General features: G+C 32.6%; 3 protein-coding genes across 5 annotated transcripts; 1 reads left to right on the top strand and 2 right to left on the bottom strand.

The window, feature by feature from the left end:
* The first annotated feature begins 3,406 nt into the window (after positions 1–3,406).
* On the top strand, positions 3,407–6,341 carry LOC108329159 (probable indole-3-acetic acid-amido synthetase GH3.6). The gene is made up of 3 exons (XM_017563234.2): positions 3,407–3,851; positions 4,645–4,758; positions 4,844–6,341. The coding sequence occupies exons 1-3, from the start codon at positions 3,571–3,573 to the stop codon at positions 6,174–6,176; spliced, it is 1,728 nt and encodes a 575-aa protein (XP_017418723.1). The 5' UTR covers positions 3,407–3,570; the 3' UTR covers positions 6,177–6,341.
* LOC108329162 (sugar transporter ERD6-like 7) lies at positions 6,312–10,819 on the bottom strand. Of its 3 annotated transcripts, none has more exons than XM_052872230.1 (18): positions 10,781–10,819; positions 10,054–10,116; positions 9,628–9,717; positions 9,489–9,548; positions 9,337–9,402; positions 9,159–9,224; positions 8,909–8,984; positions 8,719–8,783; positions 8,533–8,625; positions 8,358–8,438; positions 8,102–8,186; positions 7,839–7,882; positions 7,654–7,716; positions 7,493–7,552; positions 7,359–7,412; positions 7,212–7,271; positions 6,851–6,965; positions 6,312–6,689 (listed from the first exon to the last, which is right to left on the bottom strand). In XM_052872230.1, the coding sequence occupies exons 1-18, from the start codon at positions 10,802–10,804 to the stop codon at positions 6,574–6,576; spliced, it is 1,281 nt and encodes a 426-aa protein (XP_052728190.1). In that variant the 5' UTR covers positions 10,805–10,819; the 3' UTR covers positions 6,312–6,573. The 3 variants fall into 3 exon arrangements, with proteins under 3 accessions (XP_052728190.1, XP_017418725.1, XP_017418728.1); XM_017563236.2 differs by lacking the exon at positions 10,781–10,819 and adding an exon at positions 10,325–10,671; XM_017563239.2 differs by lacking the exon at positions 10,781–10,819 and adding an exon at positions 10,325–10,381 and having other exon boundaries at positions 9,628–9,776.
* A 7,994-nt stretch (positions 10,820–18,813) lies between these two features.
* Positions 18,814–22,989, bottom strand: LOC108329160 (sugar transporter ERD6-like 7). The gene is made up of 18 exons (XM_017563235.1): positions 22,650–22,989; positions 22,415–22,477; positions 22,020–22,109; positions 21,875–21,934; positions 21,718–21,783; positions 21,551–21,616; positions 21,319–21,394; positions 21,034–21,098; positions 20,849–20,941; positions 20,653–20,733; positions 20,280–20,364; positions 20,062–20,105; positions 19,916–19,978; positions 19,759–19,818; positions 19,623–19,676; positions 19,468–19,527; positions 19,236–19,350; positions 18,814–19,129 (listed from the first exon to the last, which is right to left on the bottom strand). Exons 1-18 carry the CDS (start codon positions 22,812–22,814, stop codon positions 19,014–19,016), a joined length of 1,422 nt encoding a protein of 473 aa, XP_017418724.1. The 5' UTR covers positions 22,815–22,989; the 3' UTR covers positions 18,814–19,013.
* Positions 22,990–23,287: the final 298 nt, after the last annotated feature.

Below are 23,287 nucleotides of genomic sequence, written 5' to 3'. Positions count from 1 at the left end.
TTATCAGTATTACAACAGATTCTCACCCCAAGCACTCCCAACATGGTTAATTACAACAATCAAAGAATCCAAAACAATTTACAATCATCACATTCCAGATTCACAAATCGTACAGTCCAACACATCAACCCAATCTTCCCCAAAACCAAAACACAACAGCAACAACATAGCAGTACAAAACTCAGTATACATACACCACATGCAAACAATTTAAAGAAGTATCCTAGCTCCCCTTACCTTGGAGTTGAACAGCCCAGCTCACAACACTGCTTCCATAGTACCCTACTTGGTGAAAAACGTAAACAATGCCCTATAACCACCGAAATAGTGATGGAAACAGCTCTCAAAGCTCAAAATTTAGTATAGAACAGAAAAGGGAAAACACAAGACGCATGCAACCAGCAAAGGTTGCATGTCCCAGTTCAAGAACAAAGAAGAACTGGATAGAGCCACTTACCCGATTAAGACCCGAAACTGATCGGTTGGTTTTGAAGGTTCCTATGTTGTGGATGCTTGGGCACCACCTGATCGAAAATCAAACGGCTCAGTGAACAGATTTGGTAGAAAGAAGTAAGAGAAAAGGAACTAGGGCTCTGAAGAGTGACAAAGCTTTTCTCAGATAATAAAAATGTTCTTGAGTCCGAGCTTTATATTATCATTATTTTATTATTAATGACTTAATCCCATTATCTACTGCCACTTGTCCACTCCAGAAGCTGATTTCTTTTCAGTCTTTATACAACTCTAATTCTACCCTTGTCCTAGAGTGTCTGACCACTGTATTTAGGTTTCCATTCTACTTTTCTCTTCATTTTTGTTTATTCTCGTCCTATATATTTTCATTCTCACTTCCTTCTCAATCTTGTTATGTTGTTCAACGCCACGCTTGTTTTGTAATTTTCCAATATTGTATCGAAGTCTTCGTTTAAATTATCTTTATTCAATAAAAGTCACCTATTGTATTAATTACAAAACTATGTGATTTAATATTAAAAAACAAATAACACATAGAGATAATTAATTAAAACGATGAGATAAGATAGCACTCACTCTCGTCATCCATAAAAAAAATGACGAAGATCCCGCTAAAAAAAGTATGATTTTTTTTGTACTCAATAATCTATATTTTTTAATAAAAATTCAATTGAAAATATTTAAATTTGTTTTCAAACTTAATTAAACTATAAAATAATAACTTGACTGTCACTTGTATATTTTCTTAAATATTTCTAATATAAACCTAAATTTAATTAAAATTACAAGTAAACTTTAAAAAGGGAAGAGTTATATAGAGTTTAAAATTTTTGCAATAAAGTGCTAAACGCTGTTTGTAAGGATTAGACGGTCTGCACACAGTGTTGAACACTTAGGAATTTTTATAAAGCATTTAGAAAAACATATAAACAAATAACAAGAAAGAATACTTGTTTTTATATTAGTTCACTCCAACTAAGATATGTTCAATTCTCCAGTAAACACTCTTAAAAGATTTCACTAATCTTTGAAAAAATTACAATGAGTGTAACTATTCCTGGTTTACAACGAGTATGACCATGATATCAAATAGTCCAATTGACTATAATGTTTAACACTCGAGTTAAACCAACAAGTATTTGAAATCCCTTTTGATTATATAAAAACAACAAAATATTTTTATGAAAACAAGTACATATAAGAACTCTCTTAGAGAGGATATTTGAACAATACAAAGTTTATCTGAAACACTTGTTACAAATATTTTCCCTTTTCAAAGAACTAAGGCGACATATGAAAGAGAGTTTTCATAGTGTAAGAGTATGTTCAGTTACAATTCTTGTAATAATCCTTGTATACTTCTCTTCATGTGGTCTTCTTTATATAAGCATTTTCGTAAAAGATCCATTACTCAAAGGCATTAACTTTGAGGTAGGTCTATAGTCTTTCGTGAGAAGTCATATGCTATGTTGTATTTGTAGAAGCAATTGTAGTTTTGGTGCTTATGAATTTAGCAGACAAAAAGACATTGAGGAAACATTCCAAAAATGTCTATTTATCTATTAACATTCTTATCCTTTATGATGTGCACAGATAAAGAGAATAAACACAAACAAAGAAATACTATTCCTACATTAAAACATTAGACGTTTATTAACGTTTAGCATGATACATGTATTAACATTTAAACAAAGTCTTTCAAAATAACCTATATCGTTTAAGATTAGTTAACACATATATTATGTTTGTTCTAACTTTTTTCTTTAACATTTAGGATAAACATAACATTCAAATATTATTTAATTATGTTTAACGTATAATACTTTTCTTAAACTTTAAAATAAAAGTTCCTAATCAATCTTGTATTAACATTAATAAATATTGATTTAAATTTAAATTTTAAATATTTATATATCATATTTAATTTTTGTTCTACTTTAGTTAAATTAAGCATTCAAATAAAATTATCATTTTGGTCTCCAGAAGTATATAAAACTGTTACGATAATTTATTAAATTAAAAACATTAATATGAAATTAAGAAATCTGAATTATTTATTCAGAATATTTAATTGTTTTATTGAAGTTTCCGACTTCAATATTTTATCATTGTTTCATTATTAAAAGAAAACACACACACATATATATATATATATATATATATATATATATATATAGAAAATATAATCAAGTACTCAAATATTTTCTTTAACTAATTTTATCTATAACAATAATTATGACAACTAAATTTTAATTTAATAAAATAAAATAACATGAAAAAAGTTGAAGTGTTTTCACATGATAAATTTACAATTAATTAAATTTTAATATTTTCATAAATTTTGACATTTTTTTATGAAGTTTCTTTTTATTTAATTTAATTAATTAATTATTAAAGATTTATATTTTTTAATTAAGGTTTATAAATAGATAGACTATTATTAATTATTTAACAGAGTATTTTTTATATTAATTACTTATTACTTTACATTAATATATTATATAATTTTATCATTCTTAACCCATAAAAAAAATAAAACATAAATCAAGATAAGATAAATTTAAAAATTAAATAATAAAAATTTAATTAAAAAAATAAAACTTTAAATATTTAATAAATTAACAAAATATAATAAAAGTTAATTAAAAATATTTAAATTCATAGTTTAGTTGAAATTTAATCGGGTCGTAATTTTATGGGAAACGCAAGTAGTTTTAGAATCTAATATATCAAACCATATATATGATGGCTTTCGTAGTCTATTACATTTATTTATTTATTTATTTTTGAAAAACTGTTACGCTATAAGATGATTGGACCGATGAAGTTGCAAGAGAATTATGCGTCAGCTTGACCGCAACGTTTTGAGTCTGTCTCTGTCATCGTTGGCGTCGTCCAAATTAGGAGCAGACAGCGCAGAAGCTCACAACAATAAATAAATAAAACCTTTTAAAATCGTGTCACTTTGCCCAAAGTCAAAACTCGACAAAGCCATAACCCAACCGAACCAAAGAAACGGCTCAAGAGCCCCACAAAGCGTTGATTCTTGAAGTGTTGTAATCCCAACAAACACCATAGCAGAAACCAAAGCAAAAGATGATGACAGACGACGAACTGATACAGAAACTTGAAGACTTAACCATCAACGCCCACCATCACCAGTTGGAGACTCTCCGTTCGATCCTTCTTCACAATGGCACCGTGCGCTATCTTCAACCCTTCTTCAAGAACGCTCCTCTTCCTCTTGATCACTCCACTTTCACACGTCTCCTGCCGCTCTCTTCTCATGAAGATTACGTTGACTACATTAACCTCATGGCAGATGGAAAGGATGACCCCTTTCTCTCTGTTGACCCTCTCCGCTGCTTCTTTTACAGGTTGCTCAATCCCTTCTTTCTTTCCTCCTTCAGATCGCATCATGTCTTCCATTTTGGTTCTTTGTTTTCGCATTCTTGGAATTAGAGATGTCTCTTTATATTAATCATTGGCAGCATTACATCTCGTTAAAAAGTTGTGCATTCAAGAAGAGTGGTTTTTTATTCCTCGGTTTTACTGATGATGATAGACTTTCTTTGAAATATTCACCGATTTAATCAGATTTTTTTCTAGTCACGGATTAAATTAAAGTTTGTCACCTTCCACTTTCATCAATCAAATATTAGGATATGTTGGTATTGATGTTTGTTTTTATAAAACGTTTCTGTTTGTATTCTTAATTTTAAAAGGGAGAACTTTCTGTCATGGGTGGTGACCCGGTGACCCCCACAGGAATGTCACTATGAATTTTGTATCTTTTTATAATTTTTTTTATTTAAAATGAAATTTATTTTCTGAAAAAGAGTTGGATAAAATGTTTACTTTTGTGTGTGTGGAATATCATATGTTGGTACCACTCTTTTTTCAAAAATGTTAAATTTTCAATTTATTTCATGATTTGCAAAAAAACATTAAATTTCATTTTTTCTTAAGATGATTTTTTTGTAATTACAAAAACTAAAAACTTAAAAACGTTTGCTTTTAACTACTCAGAATCTTCTCATACTGAACAAACAAACTTGGGATTCACCCTCGAGCATTCCTTACACCAACTTCTTTGTGGTTCTTGTACGTTTTAATGCTTTTGGGGCACTTAATTTTGTTGGTAATCGTGGTCTTAATTTTCTTCCTCAGTTCGGGAACAAGTTCGAGCACCATGAGACCGAAATTAATCCCTTACTTCGATTCAAGCCTTTCAAAAGCTGCCTCCTTTATCGGTCACCGAGGCAGTATTGCTGTTCGACAAAGGTGAATCAATCAAATAATTTTAATTTCTGCCAAAATTTGAAGAATATTAAGTTTGTTCAACACTGAGTTTCAAAATTCCTTGCAGGGTATTCCCTCCTAGACCTGAAGTGAACAAGATCCTATGGTTTCTCTATGCTGACGATACAACTACTACTAAATGTGGCTTGAAAGTCATGGCTGCTTCCACATACCCTTTGCAAAGCGGTAATGCTACCCCTCAGCAACTTGCTGCTTTTTCCAGTCCCCTAGAAGTGATTCTTGGATCTCATGTTGAGCATCAAATGTACTGCCACCTTCTATGTGGCCTTAGGAATCTTGATGTTATAGATGGAATCACAACCCCGTATGCTATAGGCTTGATCAAAGCATTTGGTCTTCTGGAGTCCAAGTGGGGGCAACTGTGTGATGATCTTGACCATGGATTTCCGTGTAATGAAATTTCTGAGGGGCCAATGAGGGAAGCTGTGACTAAGACACTTGGTGGACCTCAGCCAGAATTGGCAAATAGAATAAGATTAGTCTGTGAAGGTAACAACTGGGGTGGAATTGTGTGTAGATTGTGGCCGAACACTCGTTATATCAGGTGTGTTACCACAGGAAGCATGAAGCAATACTACCAAAAGATCAAATACTATGCAGGAGAGGTACCTATTTTAGGAGGAGATTACTTTGCTTCAGAATGCTGTGTTGGTTTAAATTTGGACATGATGCAACCCCCTGAGACAACACGATTTGTGATATTTCCAACTTTTGCCTACTTTGAGTTTCTTCCATTTAACACGAATGAGGACAATGTTAGCAAAGAAACAGTGGACCTTTGCAGTGTGGAGGTTGGGAAGATGTATGAAGTGGTTGTTACTACTTACAGAGGATTTTATCGCTACCGTTTGGGCGATATAGTGAGAGTTGTTGGTTTCCATAACTCATCTCCAGAAGTTGAGTATGTGATGAGAGCACCTAAAAATCCTGCTGAGATTGTGACTGAGAAAGACTTGATTTCAGCTGTTGAAAAATTTCAACTTTCACTTAGAGATGCTATGAATATTGAGATTGTTGAGTATGCAAGTTTCTTGTTCCAGGAGTCACTGCAGAAACAGTTGAAGGTATTTGTGGAAGTTCAAGATGAATCTAATTTTCTGGAGGACGAGCTAGAGGAATCAATTAAAGTTTTTAGAAGTTGTATGTCCACTCTCGAGAGTGGCTTGGGAGCTATATACAAGGTCCAGAGGGATAAAGGTCAACTAAGAAATTTACTATTGTTCATAGTAAGGTCTGGAGCTTTTGATCAACTATCAGACTTAGCCATTCAGAATGGAACATCAGCTAGTCAATATAAACCACCCAAGATTATAAGGAATCATGAAGTTGTTAAACTCTTGCAAAATTTAGCCATTGTGACAGTGTCGTTTGATGTTTAATACTACTCAGAGAATGGAATGAATTTCTACCAATACTTTGTTGATTTCAATCTGATGACGTACATATAGGTGTAATTGAAAGATTAGTTAAGGCATATTTTCGAGAGGTTAATAGTAATAGATTTGAGTTTTGAATGCTATAATAAAATCGTTTATTTTTCCTCCTTTTGGAGCTAAAGTGCAACTGCAAATTTTACATCACTGTCTTTCGATATACATTTCAGGAACGAATGACATTAAGACAAACAATGAGAATTATACACCATGAGAATGAATCATCAACACAGAAGCAAACCTACGACAATTTATATGACTAGTAATTATTCAATCATCAAATTATCGATCTTCTTCGTTCTCTGCCGTACACTGTTCTGCAAATCACAAAAACTCAAGCTTCTTATGAGTTAATGGCTGCTTGTAATTGTTCCAAGCTTTTCCCCTTGGTTTCTGGCACCGCAAAAATTATAAATAATATAGCCAATGCATTAATTGCTGCATAAAGAATGAAGGTACCTGCAAATCGTACAAAAGTGAGTTTACTAGTTATATACCGGTTACCTGACCTTCAATCTTCTACAATTATTCCCAAGTGATAAACCAATTATCAAACAATAATAGTGATAATTACACCTTTAAGTGAAATAAAACTAAAATTAATGACTTGTATTTATTACCATAAGAACTCCAGCTCATGAGAAAGTTGAAAGTATAGGAACATAACCATGCACCAAACCAGTTCGTTAATGTGGCCAAACTTCCAGCTTGCCCTTTAATATTGACAGGAAATATCTGTAACCAAAAGGTGAAATCATAGTAACAGAGATAATGTTTTATAAGGGGAGAATTTATAAGTAGATTTTGGCTATTAACAGGCACAACTAGCTTCTCCCCAAATCAGGAAAAATACATCAGAGCAGGGCATCAACAATTTCTAGTTCTTAAGTACCACAGTTATTATTGAAATTCCAGTGTATCTATAATTAATTTGCATCTCTTTTGTGGTAGGCTTGAAAGAAGAGAGAGGGAGGCAAGTACCTCGGACATCACAACCCATGGAATTGCTCCCATTCCTATTCCGAATGATCCTATGTAGACCTAATATCACCAAAGGAAAGATTAATGTGAAATGGATAATGAGTTCATATTTATGAGACATTGAGAAAGGAACGCTAATGGTCATACCAGTATGCCTGTTACGGCAAGTGCTGGGACAGCTGCAACACCCACCTCGTAGACCTGTTTCAACAAGAATATTACTTTCACACATTATCAGGATTAAAAACCAGAAGCTATAGGGTTCTCAATTTGGAATATACCTTGAGATAGAATGCAACTGCTAAAATTGTACACCCTGCCACCACTCCCGTTCCGGATAACTAAAATGAAACAGGAACGAACAATAAGAATATGATACACAAAAGGTATCTTTATAAGCAAAGAAAAGTTTTATGATAAACTGTTTGTGCTTTGAATTTACTAGAAGTAGGGGCTTCCTCCCAGTTTTATCGATTAAGACAGCTCCAATACCTGTGACAACAAGCTACAAAAGAAAAAAAAGATGAAAAACTATGAATTGGTTTGGGACTACGAAGTTAGTATCTCAATCCTTTCGCATAAACAAAGATTAGAATTTCAAAGAGCAACCAAGTTAAAATTAATAACCTGAAGGCAAGCATATGATATAGTTCCGATGGCGGGAGAAAATCCTGACATAAAATCCACAAACATTCGATGCCACAAAATAAAATTAGAATGCCTATTGAAATTTACTCAATTTTTTTAAATATACTTTCAATGGGAACTGTGACAATGAGTTATGGATCAGATGGAAATTGTGATACGCAAGAATGGATGATGGTGTCATGAACTGGAATGCTGACACTGAACAAAGTGTGCTACTGTGATGATTACAGCAATATACTTACTTGCTAGTTCAAAAATACTGCTGGCATAAAAGCAAATTGCATTGATTCCTCCAAACTGCTGGCAGACCATTAGGCCTATTCCTATCTGGTCATTGACGTATAAAATATAGTTATAAAAAATTATTTTTTACTTCATTTATTTTCACCCCTAGACCAAACCTTGCGGAAAGTGAAGCTAAGTTTTAGTCACATTGTTCAAAAAGGAAAAAGAAAGAAACTTTCAATCAAAAGTTAGAATGTTAAAAGGTATAGTTACAGTGACTGAGCGCAAATATCTTCTGTGAAACAATTCCAGTAGCCTAGATTTTGGGAGCTGCTCCAAAGTAGTTATGTAGTCCTGTGTGCCAATGACATACAACCACTTAAACACGGTATGTTTTGTCTTCAACATTGAAGCAAAGGCACAGAGTTATATCTAAAAGTATATGAACCTGAACTTCCTCTGCCTCCTCTGATATATCAGCATCTTTGCCACGAAGTATTTGCAGTGCTGCCTCAAAATCTTTTTTACGTCCTCTCTTCGCCTGCAACAATTGTTGGTTAGAACTCTCCATGTTGTTTAAACCACCACGCGTTTTCCTCTTACAAAAGCATGAATTTGTAAATTGGTTTCTTACTAGCCATCTCGGAGACTCTGGAATTATAAACAGACCCAGTAGCAATACAGAAGTGGGAATTAGGCCTACAATTGCAAACACTCACAGTTAGTTTTCCAGCAAAGTAATCACTTAATTTCTAATTTTATAATTTTTTCTTTTCTGCCCATACCAACATCATTAGAACTATATTTAAATAGGTAAGACTCACCAATTAAAGCTAAAGCTCTCCACGAAAGTACATTTCCAATGGTGAATGCCACTGACACACCGGCAGTGATCATGAACTACAAGGCGAAATGAAATACAAATTAGTACAGATTCAATCAGTTTACTGCAGATACACTAGTACACACACACACACACACACACACACACACACACACACATATATATATATATATATATATATATATAAAGCCAATGTTTCCAGATTTATAAAAGTTGCTGCTGAGATCTACCTGATTTAAGGTAGTCAGTGTCCCTCGGAGTTCTTTAGGTGCTATTTCTGCTATAAAGACAGGAACCTTGTACAATCCATCCCACATATGGTAAAATATTAGTATTTTGAGCATGCAAGTGTCTGAAACGAAATCTTATGCATGAAGTTGTTTTTTGGAGAGTAGAACTATAACCAACCACATATGAAAAAACTCCCATTCCATATCCTGTTGCTAGCCTCCCAATGTCCAGAGGCACGGGACCCTGTAAAGCAAAAGAAAAAGTTCTGGTGGGTTATAATTCATGGACAATAGTTATGGAAAAACATGACCAAGTTTAGTGGTAAGAACCTCAGAAAAGTAAATAGCAAGCCAGCCCCCAACACAGAAAGCACTTGACACTCTCATTGCCTGCAGATGTTCCAAAATCAACTTTTTCACACCTGAACTGGTTAATCCCAAACAAGCATCGTAATTTCGCAGAACTTACTCCTTTTCGTCCAAGGAAATCAGCAATAGGCCCACTTGTTATTGCGCCAACCATCGCACCAAAAGTCAAGATTGAACCAAACAAGGAGTACTACATACAATCAGTACAAGAGAAGACAGGAAATTATATCAAATCCTGGGAAAGTCTGCCTGCACATGCATCAACATCCATAAAGAAAGGGAATATATTTGAGTACATAATATTCGAAGCCAATCAAAGAATTTAGATCACTAACATTCATTTTGGCTCTAGTTAGATGAGTCGATGCTCTTAGAAAGTTGTACATATTTCTATCTTAATATTCTTAATCCTATCAGTCCTGGGCCATCTTTAAGCTTGGTGAAAGAGTAGTTGCTGTTGAACATTTTCAAGTTTTCTTCCCATGATTCCACTAATCCTAAAAAATGGTGAATAAAGCAGGCTTACCTCTGCCAAAGACAGGTTGAAATCCTTCCTGATAGCATCTTGAGTGGGAGATGAATATCCAGCCTGAAAACAGAGACATAATCATTCCACATGGAAACATAGCAGTCAATCAAACTATAATTTTTCTGTTCTCAGATTTTTTTCATCTGTCTTGCAATGAAGGCCGCAAAAGTGCTTCCGTTTTGGATTTCAACTTTACAACATCCTCTTTACAGGGAAGAACAAGTGTTATTTGTCTTACATAGAGTTCAACTACAAACTAAACACTTACACAAGTACCAAATTCGTAAGAACCACACACTGCAACGAATGTACAAAAATAAAGCATCCATGGATGCCTTTTGCTTGCATGGACCAACTGATGGTCCAGTGGCTCTCTGATTCCTTTCTGCACGCCTTCCTCCACAACTTTGATCTCCATGCTCACTTCTACGCGTAATTAATTACTGATTCCTAGTATATATGTTGATGGAGTATGTATAGCAGAAAGAGCAGACCCATATTGAAGTAAGCATGTTGTTTTTAGTCTTGTGTCATGTGAAGTGACCATTTTATTTTTATAAATAAATGACCAAAAGATTTCTTTTTTATTTCTTTTGCAATGGACAAGAATGATTTTATTTTCATGAATGAGACTAAATCATAATTTTTTTTGGACTAGAAACAAAAGGTATCTTAAAATATATGTCCCAAAGTTGAAATACAGCAGGAAGAGGAAGTAGTATACCACACTAGTCGATCTAGATTTCATGTTTTTGGATGGACGTGGGAGCTTCACTTACCCATGTAACTTGTGGACACCACAATTTACAAAGTTCATTCTAAAATATCTGCAAAATTTATTACTTTAAGATGTCAATGTCGTGCGCAATGATTGCGTAGCCGTCTTCAACTAGTCTAAGGTTTGGTGACTGCGAAGGAGGCTATGACTTTAGAAAAATATTCTCAAGATTTCTTTTTAGTTAATATTAAAAGAGTAAAAGTGCATGGCACAAAAGGCTACAATGGAATATTCTTTGTTGATTGAATATTTCTACGGGGCAAATATATATACAAAAATCTTTTTGGATAAGCACCCATCAGGATAACCTAAAAGACAAAAACAAGCAAATACAACTAATATGTATTCTAGAACCTACTAATATTTACAGCAAACATAAGAGTGTTTTTCCTGCACCTCACTAATCTCATATTGCACCTCTCTATTTTTTTCATATTTTCAACTGCATCCTTGTTAGGGAATCTTTTTACTACTTTTTTTATTTAACCCATTCAACGATAAAAAAAAGCACCAACCCCTTCCTCCTCTGCTTCTCTTTGCCACATTTCATATTCCATTACACCCCCTTTGCTGGTAGGTACAGTGTTTCAAGACGATGAAAAATTTACCATTAAAGGATAGAAATTATGACCAGGTAGCCATTTTGGCAGAGTTGGTAATTTAACTTCAAATTTAAGCATTTGAATGACTTGCATGACAGAAGGCCTGAATTTATAATTTGGATGAGCACACCAAAGACCTATACCCATTAACCTTTTCATTTGTTCATCATCAAATGCTCCACATAGTTTTGGGTCTGCAACTTTCACGTCCAGGATCAAGAAAAAAATTCTAAACCTTAATTCCAACTGCGGTGAACATCAACCGCAGCTCCAAATGCGACGAGCGTCAACCGCACTTCAGGTGCAGCAAGGACTTCAACCGCACAACCACCACTAAGAGCTCACCCACCACCACGATACAACCACCAACGAGAACAGGTCTGTGAGAATAAAGCGCGAGACTACAACATGTAAAATGAGGAAAGGAGGGGAGAAACACTCCGTGAGAAGAAAGGAGAAAGAAAGGGGGTGTAGGGGAATATGAAATGCGCAAAGAGAGGCAGAGGAGGAAGGGGTCGGTGCTTTTTTTCAATAGTTGAATGGGTGAAAATAAAAAAAACAGTGAAAATACATTCCTTGATAAGGGCACACTTGAAAATACGAAAGAATAGGGAGGTGCAGATGAGATGACTGTGGTGCAGGAGAACCACTCAACATAATAATATAACAAATTGGACTGAATCGTAAGTGTGCTGAAGAATGAAGAACTGATTGGGCCAAGAAGGTATTGAGCCATGAGTGTTTCTTCTTACACCTCTAACATCTCATCTTATATTTCTAAAAATTTCATTTTTAACTTTATTATATCTGTACTTCTAATTTTTCTAAAAATTTTATTTTTATAATAAATATATTTTTATTTTCTTCTCTCTTATTAAAGGCACTTTAATAAATATTTTTTTATTTTTTTCTCCTTTTTATTAAAATCACTCTACACCACCTTAATAATAATATAATTTAATTTAAAATTTAAATATTACTTAATATAATTTTATATTTTAATAATTATTAAAATATGATTTATATTATAATAATAGTTATATTAAAATAATAATAACAAAATAATTAAAATAATAATAAAAATAAAAATAAAAAATAAAAAAATAAAATAATAATAATAATAATAATAATATAAAATTTGATTTGATATATTAATATTAAAGTATATTAAAATATTAAAATATTAAAATATTAAAATAAATTAAACAATTGTTAAATTTTAAATAGAAACAAAAATTTTAAATATGCTAACAGTTTTTTATTTAAAATTTAATAAATTTTTAATTTAATTGAAAATTATATTATTATTTATTATATTTTTATATTTTAATAATTGTTAAAATATAATATATATTTTTATAATAGTTTTATTAAAATTACTAAAAATAAAAATAATAATAATAATAATATAAATAAAAATAATATTTAAAATCACATTTAATATATTTAAATATGTTAAATTATATTAAATTATTAAATTAAATTAAATAATTATTAAAATTAAATAAAAAATAAAATTTTAAAAAGATTCTTAATCGGATATCATATCCGATTCATATATTATCGGATTTTTATATCTGATTAAAAAATTTTAAGTTTATTTTTTATTTAAATTTTAATAATTATATAATTAAATTAATATTTTAATATAATATAATATATTTAAATATCTTTAATATATTTAAATATTTTTAATGTGATTTTGAATACTGTTTTTATTTTTATTATTATTACTTTTATTTTAGTTATTTTATTTTACTTTTTTAATGAAATTATTATAAAATATAAATAATATTTTAATAATTATTAAATTAGAAAAATATTTATTAAATTTTAAATAAGAAACTATTAACATATTTTACGGTATCCAATAAATAAGTTTATAAAAATTTTGTTTTTATTAAATCAAATTTTATATTATTGTTATTATTATTTTACTTTCTATTTTCATTATTATTACTTTTATTTTAGTTATTTGATTTTTATTTATTTAATATAACTATTATTATGATATAAATCATATTTTATTAAAATATAAAATTATATTAAATAATATTTAAATTTTAAATTAAATTAGATTATTATTAAGATGGTGGAGAGAAACTTTAATAAGAAAGAGAAAAAAATAAAAAAGTATTTATTAAAGTGCCTTAATAAGAGAGAAGAAAATAAAATATATTTATTAGAAAATAAAATTTTTAGAAAAGTTGGAGGTGCAGTTGTTATAAAGTTCAAAATGAAATTTTTGAAATTACAGATGAGATATTGAAGGTGTAGGATGAAACACTCTTGAGCTTTTGTGTTTTACTCCCCACAAGCTGGAGGTGTGTGAATGTCATACAACTTCAGTTTGGATAAATTGACAGTAAATAGGTGATGAGGAAGAGCTTGGAGGAAGAAACATGTAGCAATCTCATAAAACTTGTTTGGACTTTCTCACAGACAAGATACCAATCAATTTCTAAATGCCTAATATGCTCATAAAACACCGGATTAGAAACAATATATGAAGTGCATTTTGATTATCACAATAAAGGATATGTTTCTTCGAATAAAGGATATGTTTCTTCGAATAGGTAATTTGAAAATCAGAGTATAAATAAATGAGGCATTGTAATTCACCAGGTAGTGAAGGCAAGTGTCCTATATTCAACTTCAAAAGAAAATCTGGATATTTTATATTGTTTCTTGGTTTTCCAAGAGACTAAAGAACTGCCAATGAAGAGACAATATCCCGTAACAGATCGACGAGAATTAGTGCAGTTGGTCCATTCCCCGTTACTAAAACCCATGATATGAATCGGAGAATCATGCCTAAAATAGAGGCCTTTGTTGGGACAACCATTAAGATATTTAAGAACATACATCATAGCCTGGAAGTGAAATGGTTGGGTTAGCCATAATTGTTGGATCGGAAAGGAAATATCTAGACGTGTGCTTCTGAGGTATAATAAACGACCAATAAAACGTTTGTAGAAAAGAGGATCAGACATTGCAACACTTGAATCTTGATGAAGATGAAGTGAGGAATTCAAGTTGCTGCAAACAAAGTCACGAAGATGAGTGGATGATTGAGGGATTCAAGTTGAACGTTGTGGTGGAGGAACGGATGGACTATAACTTTTGGTCGTGAATGAACTGGGCAGGGTGGTATGTGTATTGGGAAATGATGTATTAGATGAGGATGGTGTGATGGATATTGGAGGATTGAAATGTAAGGTGGATGGACTAGGTAAGATATCTAGAGAAGTTGGATTTGTATGAAGGTAGATTATTTAAGGAAAAGGTGTGGATGATGTAACAAGAACCTGAGTTGATGTTAGGAGAGAGGGAATTGGGCTTGGGCTTCTTGATAGGCAAGATGGTTTCATGAAAGATGACATTTCTGGACAAATTTTTTTTTTATAGAGTCAAGATCCAAGATAATATACCCCTTTTATTCCATTCTTAAAGCTTAGGAAAATACCAAGTCTAAAATGTGGGTCAAAATTTTTGCATGGATGATGGGTTGAGACATAACAAAGGGATCTAAAAACTTTAAAAATGGAATAAAGGGTACTCGGTTTACGAGAAAGACAACATGTTTAATGGCATAGGACCAAAAATTATTTGGAATCTTAGATTGGAGCATAATGGCACAAGAAACATTAAGAACATGTTAGTGTTTACGTTCAATCCTACCATTTTGTTGAGGTGTGTAAGGACAACTTTTTTGATAAATAATACCTTTAAAGGCATATAAATTCTTTAAAGAAAACTCGGAAGCATTGTGAGAACGAAATTTTTTTACTTTTAAGTCAAGTTGTGTTCTAACTAAGGTAATGAAATTTTGAATATTAATTTGAAATTTCACTTTTGTTTTTAATAAAACAATCCAAGTAAATATACTAAAATCGTCAACAATTATAAGAAAGTATTTGTGACCATGAATGGAAACTTTAGAATATGAACCCCAAATATTCATGTGAATGAGATTGAATATTTTTGAAGCTCTATTATTAGTAATAGAATAATACAAATGCTTTTGTTTAGCTAAGGGACAAACATCTCATGATTCATTGTATATTTTGAAATAAAATAAAATTGATCATGTAAAACTTTTAGTCTTTTGTTTGACAAGTGTCCCAAATGAAAATGTCAAAAGTTATTGTTGTTAACGGTAGAAAAGGGAAAGGTGGTTTAAAGAAAAGAGATGATGAGTGAGGCTAAAGTTGTCTTGGATGACTAGGTGATAGAGACCTTGTTGTAACTTAGCGAAACCAACCATCTTCATTGTGCTCACTTCCTGTATTTGGCATGGAAAGCTTGAAAAAGTTAATTCATGATTGTAACTTGGAAAAAATTTTGAAATGGAAAAAAGATTGAAACTAAAATCTAGGACACGAAGAACATTGTAAACAATAAAATCGGGAGCTAAGTGGACAATGCCAGAAGTGACTATAGATTCATTTGATAAATGAATGCTAATGGGTTTTATTTTAGAAAAGACTTGGAAATTTTTGAGAGAGTAACTAACATGGTCAATTGCTCATAAATCCACAATCCAAGAGGAAGAATCATTTAATGAATTTAAAGAGAAGACATGAGAAATTTGTGACGTGACATTAGAAAAAATAAAACACATATGTTACCACTAGGCCTAGAAAAATTGCTTGGGCCCTGCACCCTCCAATTTCTTCCTACACCCCCTAAATTTTTCTATTTTATTAAAATGGCTTTTGGTAAAAATGATTTTAGTTTTAACTTTTAACTTTTACTTTTTTTAACCTTCCCCTTTTGCTACAGCGCCGCAACACCCTCACTCCCAGCTCCACACTGATTTTTCTCCTTCTCCCTTGCCCACACTCCTATCCCCACAATTTTTTCGAATTTTTCTCCTCCTCTCTTTCTCTTGCCTCTCTTCTTCAGGTTCAAAGGCTCCCTTTCAGTCTCTCTGCGCTTCCATTCTTGGGCTTGATTCTCGTTCATCTAGTCTTCAATTCCAGGTTGGTTCATCTCTTCATTTCAGTGTTTCGTTGCTTTGATTTACTGGTTTAATGTTGGTAGTGTTTGATGTTAGGTTTATGGTTTGGATGTATATTTATTTGTTGTATGACATTTATATGTATGGGGTGTATATGGAAGTCGTTATTTTGTAAGAGAGATCGAAAAAGGCCTCAAGGATATGGTTCAACGAATTTCCAATTCCGTTGACGGATTTTTCATATTTGATGAAGGTCCCAACGGATTTCTCATAACGGTTGAAGGCTCCAACCTCAATGGATTTTCCATATCCGTTGATGTGTTTTCTTCTTTTATTTTTTTTAATTTTTAATTTATTAATTAATTTTTTTTGTAAATTTATTTATTTAAATTTTATAATTGTTTTATTTGTAATTGATTTAATAATTTTTTTTATATTTACTTATAAATAATGAAATTGTTTTTATCTGTCAACAAATATCGATATTTGATGGAAGCCCTGCATATCTCCCATATTTAATGATGCCTTCAACGATTTATAATTATTTTTCTTTCAACGATTTATAATTATTTTTCTTTCAACGATTTATAATTATTTTTCTTTTAACCTTTTATTGACGATTTATAATTATTTTTCTTTTAACCTTTTATTTTAGGGGCAACTGTGGAATGAAGTGGTGGAAAAAGAAACATGGTCCTCTTGGTAGTACCTGCTTGTTGTAATACAGAAAATAAATGTTGGTATTGAGCTTGAGTAAAATTCAAAGTTGATCCATGTTGTTGTAGTCCAGAATTTTGTGGAGAGAGATCTGGTCATCATTGGTGACAGTGTGGTTAACAGAAGAAAACCCAAAAGAAAAACCATTGTTAGGATTATGAAAACGCAGGTGGGTTAGGTATTGTGGGTGTCTGAGAGGATAGTCATGCTTGCTATAGCAAACGTCAACAGTAGGTCCAGTTCTTCTACAATACACCCACACCTTTATAGATTTGGGTTGTTGAGCATGACCACTACCATAAATCTTGATAATGGACGATCGTGTGTTAGTGGCATTAACTGAAGAAGAAACCATGGAATCAACATTATTTACAATACGTGGAAGATCTCCTTGAGAAAAGTGTTCTCATAGATCATTCCAAACATTAACAACTCGGTCCAGATAAATAATACTTTGCGCAAATATATAGGAAGGGTTCTCATTAGAGTATGTAGAGAAGATTAGAGGGATTTTGGCTAGGATCATTACAAGGATTAAAAGGAGGTGGGTCGGAAATCTGGTCACTACAAGGGGACGGTGATTCGGGGTTGTCTGTCATGGTAGCAGGAAAGGAAAATCATTAGAACACTAGGAGGGAGCTTTGATACTATAAAAGAGTAAAAGTGCAAGACAAGAAAGGTATGATGAAATATTCTCTGCTGTATTGAATATCTCGATGAGAACAAATATATATACAAAGTAAAATTCTTTTTGGATAAGAACCAGTCAGGAAAACATAAAAGACAAAACAAACAAATACTTCTAGAACTTACTAATATTTACGTAGAAAATACAACTAATGTATTCTAGAACCTATTAATATTTACATCTGACATAATAATATAACAGTTGGACTAAATCAAGAGTGTGCAGAAGAATGAAGAACATATTAGACCAAGAAGATATTGAGCTTCTTCTTTTTTAAATATATGGATATTCGAGTTTCAAATTTGATTATCCTTTTAATATATTTTTTTAATTATAGGTAACTCTCATCTTTCTTTTTTTATCACATTGTTATTTAATTTAGTAATTTTTTTTCTATTTCTTTTATCAATCTTATTATTATTTTGGTCAATAGTACATTCCATTATTCCAACATTGAATTATGTTGCAATGAAGTTGAAATTTTCATTTGGGTCAATGGTGAGATTTTCAAACAGCATTTCAATTGTGTAATCATCTTCATAGCTTGTCATAAATCTAACTTTTAGATAATTTTGCATTATTATGTTCCATAGATCAAAAGTTTCACATCTAAGAGTGAAATAGTCTTGTAAGAAATTTGCATCACCTTCCATTTAAGAGATATGTAAGAAAAATCAGATACTACTTTTGGATATTGGATTTTGAAAATATATTTCATATAAAAATAAATTATATGGGGGATATTTTGTGATTTATTTTTTCAACTTTCTAAATCTAAATATTAAATATGTTTTGCTCTTTATATAATTTTTTTTTAAAATGTAAACAAGTAATTTAAACGAGAAAGAAATAGAGTAAATATTTTCTTCATTTCTATCAAATTGGTGAAAAAAAAGTATACATTTGTTGTTTTGGGTTTATCTTGTAAATTAATTACTAGTGAGCCACGTCCTTTTAATAAATTTGACCTTTTATTTTTAATGCTAGATTTTGCTGTTCTTGTTGGAGCTAAAATGCAACTGGAAAACTTTAATTAATGTCTGGAATTTATTTTCTGAATCATTGGCATTAAGAACCAATGTGAGAACAAATTCAATCGTCATTACAGAATCAAGCTATTACGACAAATAATATGCCTATTGATGATTCAATCGTTAAACTTTTCACTTCCAACTCACACAGTTATGCAAATCACCAAACTTCTGCTTCCTACGAATTAATGGCTGCTTGTAATTGTTCCAAGCTCTTGCCCTTCGTTTCCGGCACCACAACAATTATAAATAATATAGCCAATCCATTAATTCCTGCATAAAGAATGAAGGTGCCTGCAAATTGTACACACAAGTAAATTCGTTCGTTCTATAAGTTTCATGAACTTCAATATTCTACTATTACACTGCACCCTTAATTGAAATAAATCTGAACATTTACCATAGGAGCTCCAGCTGATGAGGAAGTTGAAAGTGTAGGAGCATAACCATGAACCAAACCAGTTCGTTAATGTGGCAACACTTCCTGCCACCCCTTTAATATTCACAGGAAATATCTGTAACCGAAGGTAATATTTGAGTAAGTTTTTGCTAAAAATTAAGTCTTGCTGATTCCAATAACAAAAATGAATTTTTATAAGTAGAGAATATGTAAGCTGGCTTTGAAAGAAGACCTCGGACATCAAAACCCATGGAATTGCTCCCATTCCTATTGAAAATGATCCTATGTAGACCTAATATCACCAAATGGAGTATGAGTTCATATCTCAGAAACATGGAATATAGCAGCATTATTCTGTGACTGCAAGTGAAATGGTGCTGATCATACCAGTACGCCTGTGACTGCAAGTGCTGGAACTGCCGCAACACCCACCTCGTGAACCTAATTCACACAAGGATATCACCTTCAAATAATATTATCAGGATTAAAAACGAGAAGCTATAGGGTTCGTGTTGAGATGTACCTTGAGGTAGAATGCAACTGCTGCAAATATGCATCCTGCCACCAATCCTGATGCGGATAACTAAAATGTAACCATTAACAACAAGAATGTTATGCACAAGAAGACCTTTAAAAGAAAATCAAAGTTTGAAGATAAACTGTTTGGTCGTTGGATTTACTAGAAGAAGGGGCTTCCTTCCAGCTTTATCAATGAAGACTGCTCCAAGACCTGTGACCACAACCTGCAAGAGGAAAATTTTGAGTTGATTTTCGGTAAACAATATCTGATTTTACATGAGCTAGTGATTAAGTTCAAATTACGAACCTGAAGGCATGCATAAGATATTGTCCCAATGGCGGGAGAAAATCCTGACATAAAATCCACAAATATTCATTGCCAAAATCTTAAAATTGATTGCTTCATGGGCTATGTGGAAGTGAGTTATAGGTTAATGGAAATGATGATGCACAAGAATGTACAATGGTGGGCATAGACTTTGAACCAAAAACATTATGATTACCGCAATTCTCATTAGCACGCACCTGCTTGGTCAAAAATACTGCTGACATAAAAGCAAACACCATTGATGCCCCCAAGCTGCTGGCAGATCATAAGGCCTATTCCAATCTGCCCATTGATATATAAAACAAGATATACGTGTATTTTTACTGTGTACTTTGTTGCATAGGTTCATGAAAAATGAGAAGATGAAAATTTTGCTCGAAAATCATTTCAAACATGTTTGACATAACAAAAGCATAAAGAGGTTGAAAATACACTGTTTCTCATCTTAATTCTTTGAAATCATTTTAAGCTCGTCCTTAAAGAAAGAGAAGTAATATTTAGAGGCATTATCCAAAACGAAAAAGAAATCATGTTTCATTCAAAAGTTAAAATGATGAGAGTTATACTTACAGTTAAAGAGCGCAAATATCTTCTATGAAACAATTCCAGCAGACTGGATTTTGGAAGCTTCTCCAATGTAGTTATATAGTCCTGTGTGGCAATGACAAATACACTACTTAAACACAGTATCTTATGAATGCCTTGTCTCTAGCATTTCACTTTGAAGCAAAGGCGCCGAATCTAAAACTAGCTACAGTAAAGGAACCTGAATTTCCTCTGCCTCCTCAGATACATCAGTATCTTTTCCACGAAGTATTTGCAGTGCTGCCACAAAATCTTTTTGACGTCCTCTCTTGGCCTGAAATCATTGTTTGGTTTTCACTCTTGATGTTATGCAAACCATGCTCATTCCCCTCTTAAAGAACATGCATAGTTAAAATAATTTCTTACCAGCCATCTCGGAGACTCCGGAATGAAAAACAGACCCAAAAGCAATATAGCAGAGGGAATGATGCCTTCAAGTGCAAACAGTTAATTAGTTCTCCAGCAAAGTTTACTTTCAAAACCTCAGGCACTACGAAGTCATATATCTATTGAATGAGACCTCAACCCACTAAGAGATAGTGTCATAGTGGCTCCACACTACGATGCTTCACTCAACCTTTTTGGTTATCCCTTTGTGAGACGCTGACACACCCTTATTGATGGAATTAAATTCAAATAGGGAACACTCACCAGTTAAAGCTAAAGTCCTCCATGAAAGTACATTTCCAATTATGAACGACACTGACACACCAGAAACAATCATGAACTGCAAGGAGAAATTTAAACAGAACTTAGATGTCTTTGTTACTTTTATTTCATATTGTTTAAAACAGATTTAATCAGTTCATTATGCTGTGAAGACACATATGTATATATGGAAGCCAATGATTCCAAAGTCACAATAATTTTCTAAGAAATGCACCTGATTTAAGGTAGTCAGAGTCCCACGGAGTTCTTTTGGTGCAATTTCTGCTATGAAGACAGGAACCTTGACAATACATCACGTATATGGTCAGTTTTTAGCAATTTGAACAAGGAAGTGTCTGAAACGAAATTCTGTTAGTTTAGTTTTGGGTGAGTAGAACCAACCACATATGAAAAAACTCCCATTCCATACCCTGTTGCTATCCTCGCAATGTCCAAAGGAAGTGGGCCCTGTATAAAAGGAAAAAACAAAGTTGTGTTAGGGTTATAATCTTTGTAGAACAGTTATGGCAAAACATGGTACAAGTTTAGTGGTAAGAACCTCAGCAAAGTAAATCATAAGCCAGCCTCCAACACAGAAAACACTGGACACTCTCATTGCCTGCATATTCGGAAATCAACCTTTTCATACCTTGGAAACCCGAAATAAAATCAGCAAACAACTATCATAATTTCCCTGAACTTACCCCTTTACGTCCAATAAAATCAGCAATAGGTCCACTAGTTATTGCGCCAACCATTGCCCCAAATGACAAGATGGAGCCAAACAAGGAGTACTGCATACGGTCAATGAACAAAAAACCAAAGAAAACAAGATCAAATCCAGGTCCAGTTTGCTACCATAGACATCAAAATCCATCAAGCAAAGGGAGTATATTTGAGTACATGATAATGATAACTTTCTTGTTGCAACTAAAAACTTTTCCGAACTTTTCAGCCAACCAAAGATTTTAGATCACTGACATTTTTTAGTTTAGATCAGCTGAGCATGATAGAAAATTGTACATATCATTAGTTTATCCCTTTCAATTTATTTCCCATTATTTCACTAATCCTAAAGTGTGAATAACTACAGGCATACCTCTGCCAAAGACAGACCGAGATCCCTTGTGATAGCATCTTGAGTGGGAGATGAATATCCAACCTGAAAACAGAATAGTAATCATTCCACAGAGAAACATATACGTATTAAACTCTCAGTAAGTTAAACTTTATGTGATTCCTCTCTGCATTTTCAACTTTATAACATCCTCGTAACTGTGAATGATAAATGTTATTTTTGCCACACGTAGTTAAACTATAAACCAAACACCTACACATGTTCCGAATTCATAAGATCCCCACACAGCAACAAATGTACTAAAGTAAACCATCCATGGATGCCCTTTGGTTGCTTGGACAAGATTGTCCTTCTGTTCACCCACAAGTGGATCTCTTATTCCACTCTGCGTGCCATCTTCCACATCTTCTTTAATCGCCATGTTCACTTCTATCCCTGATCACTTCCTAGTTCAACTCCTTGGTTCATATATAGGGAAAGAAAAAGAGACGCATGTGATCATTCTGTTATGGAAGTTTCAGAACTTTTTTCCCCTTATTAACATAAGGGATAGAAGTTAAAAGACAGCAAGCATTGTCCCACACAAAAATGGCACCTAAATTCAATAACTTGAATTTATATGTTGTATCTTTTGGAGGGACGTGGGAGTTAAACCTACCCTTCAAAGTTATGGACAAAACAGCGTACTAAATTCAGTATAAAAATTTGGAAAATCGTAATTTTTAGGCTGTATATATCTTGACAATAATTGAGTGAGCGCTTTAATTTCATGTTTGTTTAATTTTCTTATTGAAAGAGACGGTGACTAGGGCAACTAACTTCATTCATTCATGAGAAAAGAAATGCGATGTCTTCATCTGAATTCTTGATCACAAGTTTTGACGCAATGTCACC

Source organism: Vigna angularis, chromosome 2, assembly GCF_016808095.1.
Source record: "Vigna angularis cultivar LongXiaoDou No.4 chromosome 2, ASM1680809v1, whole genome shotgun sequence".
Classification (NCBI taxonomy): Eukaryota; Viridiplantae; Streptophyta; class Magnoliopsida; order Fabales; family Fabaceae; genus Vigna; species Vigna angularis.
The sequence above is the reverse complement of the archived record's forward strand: the minus strand, read 5'-3'. Positions and strand labels throughout refer to the sequence as shown.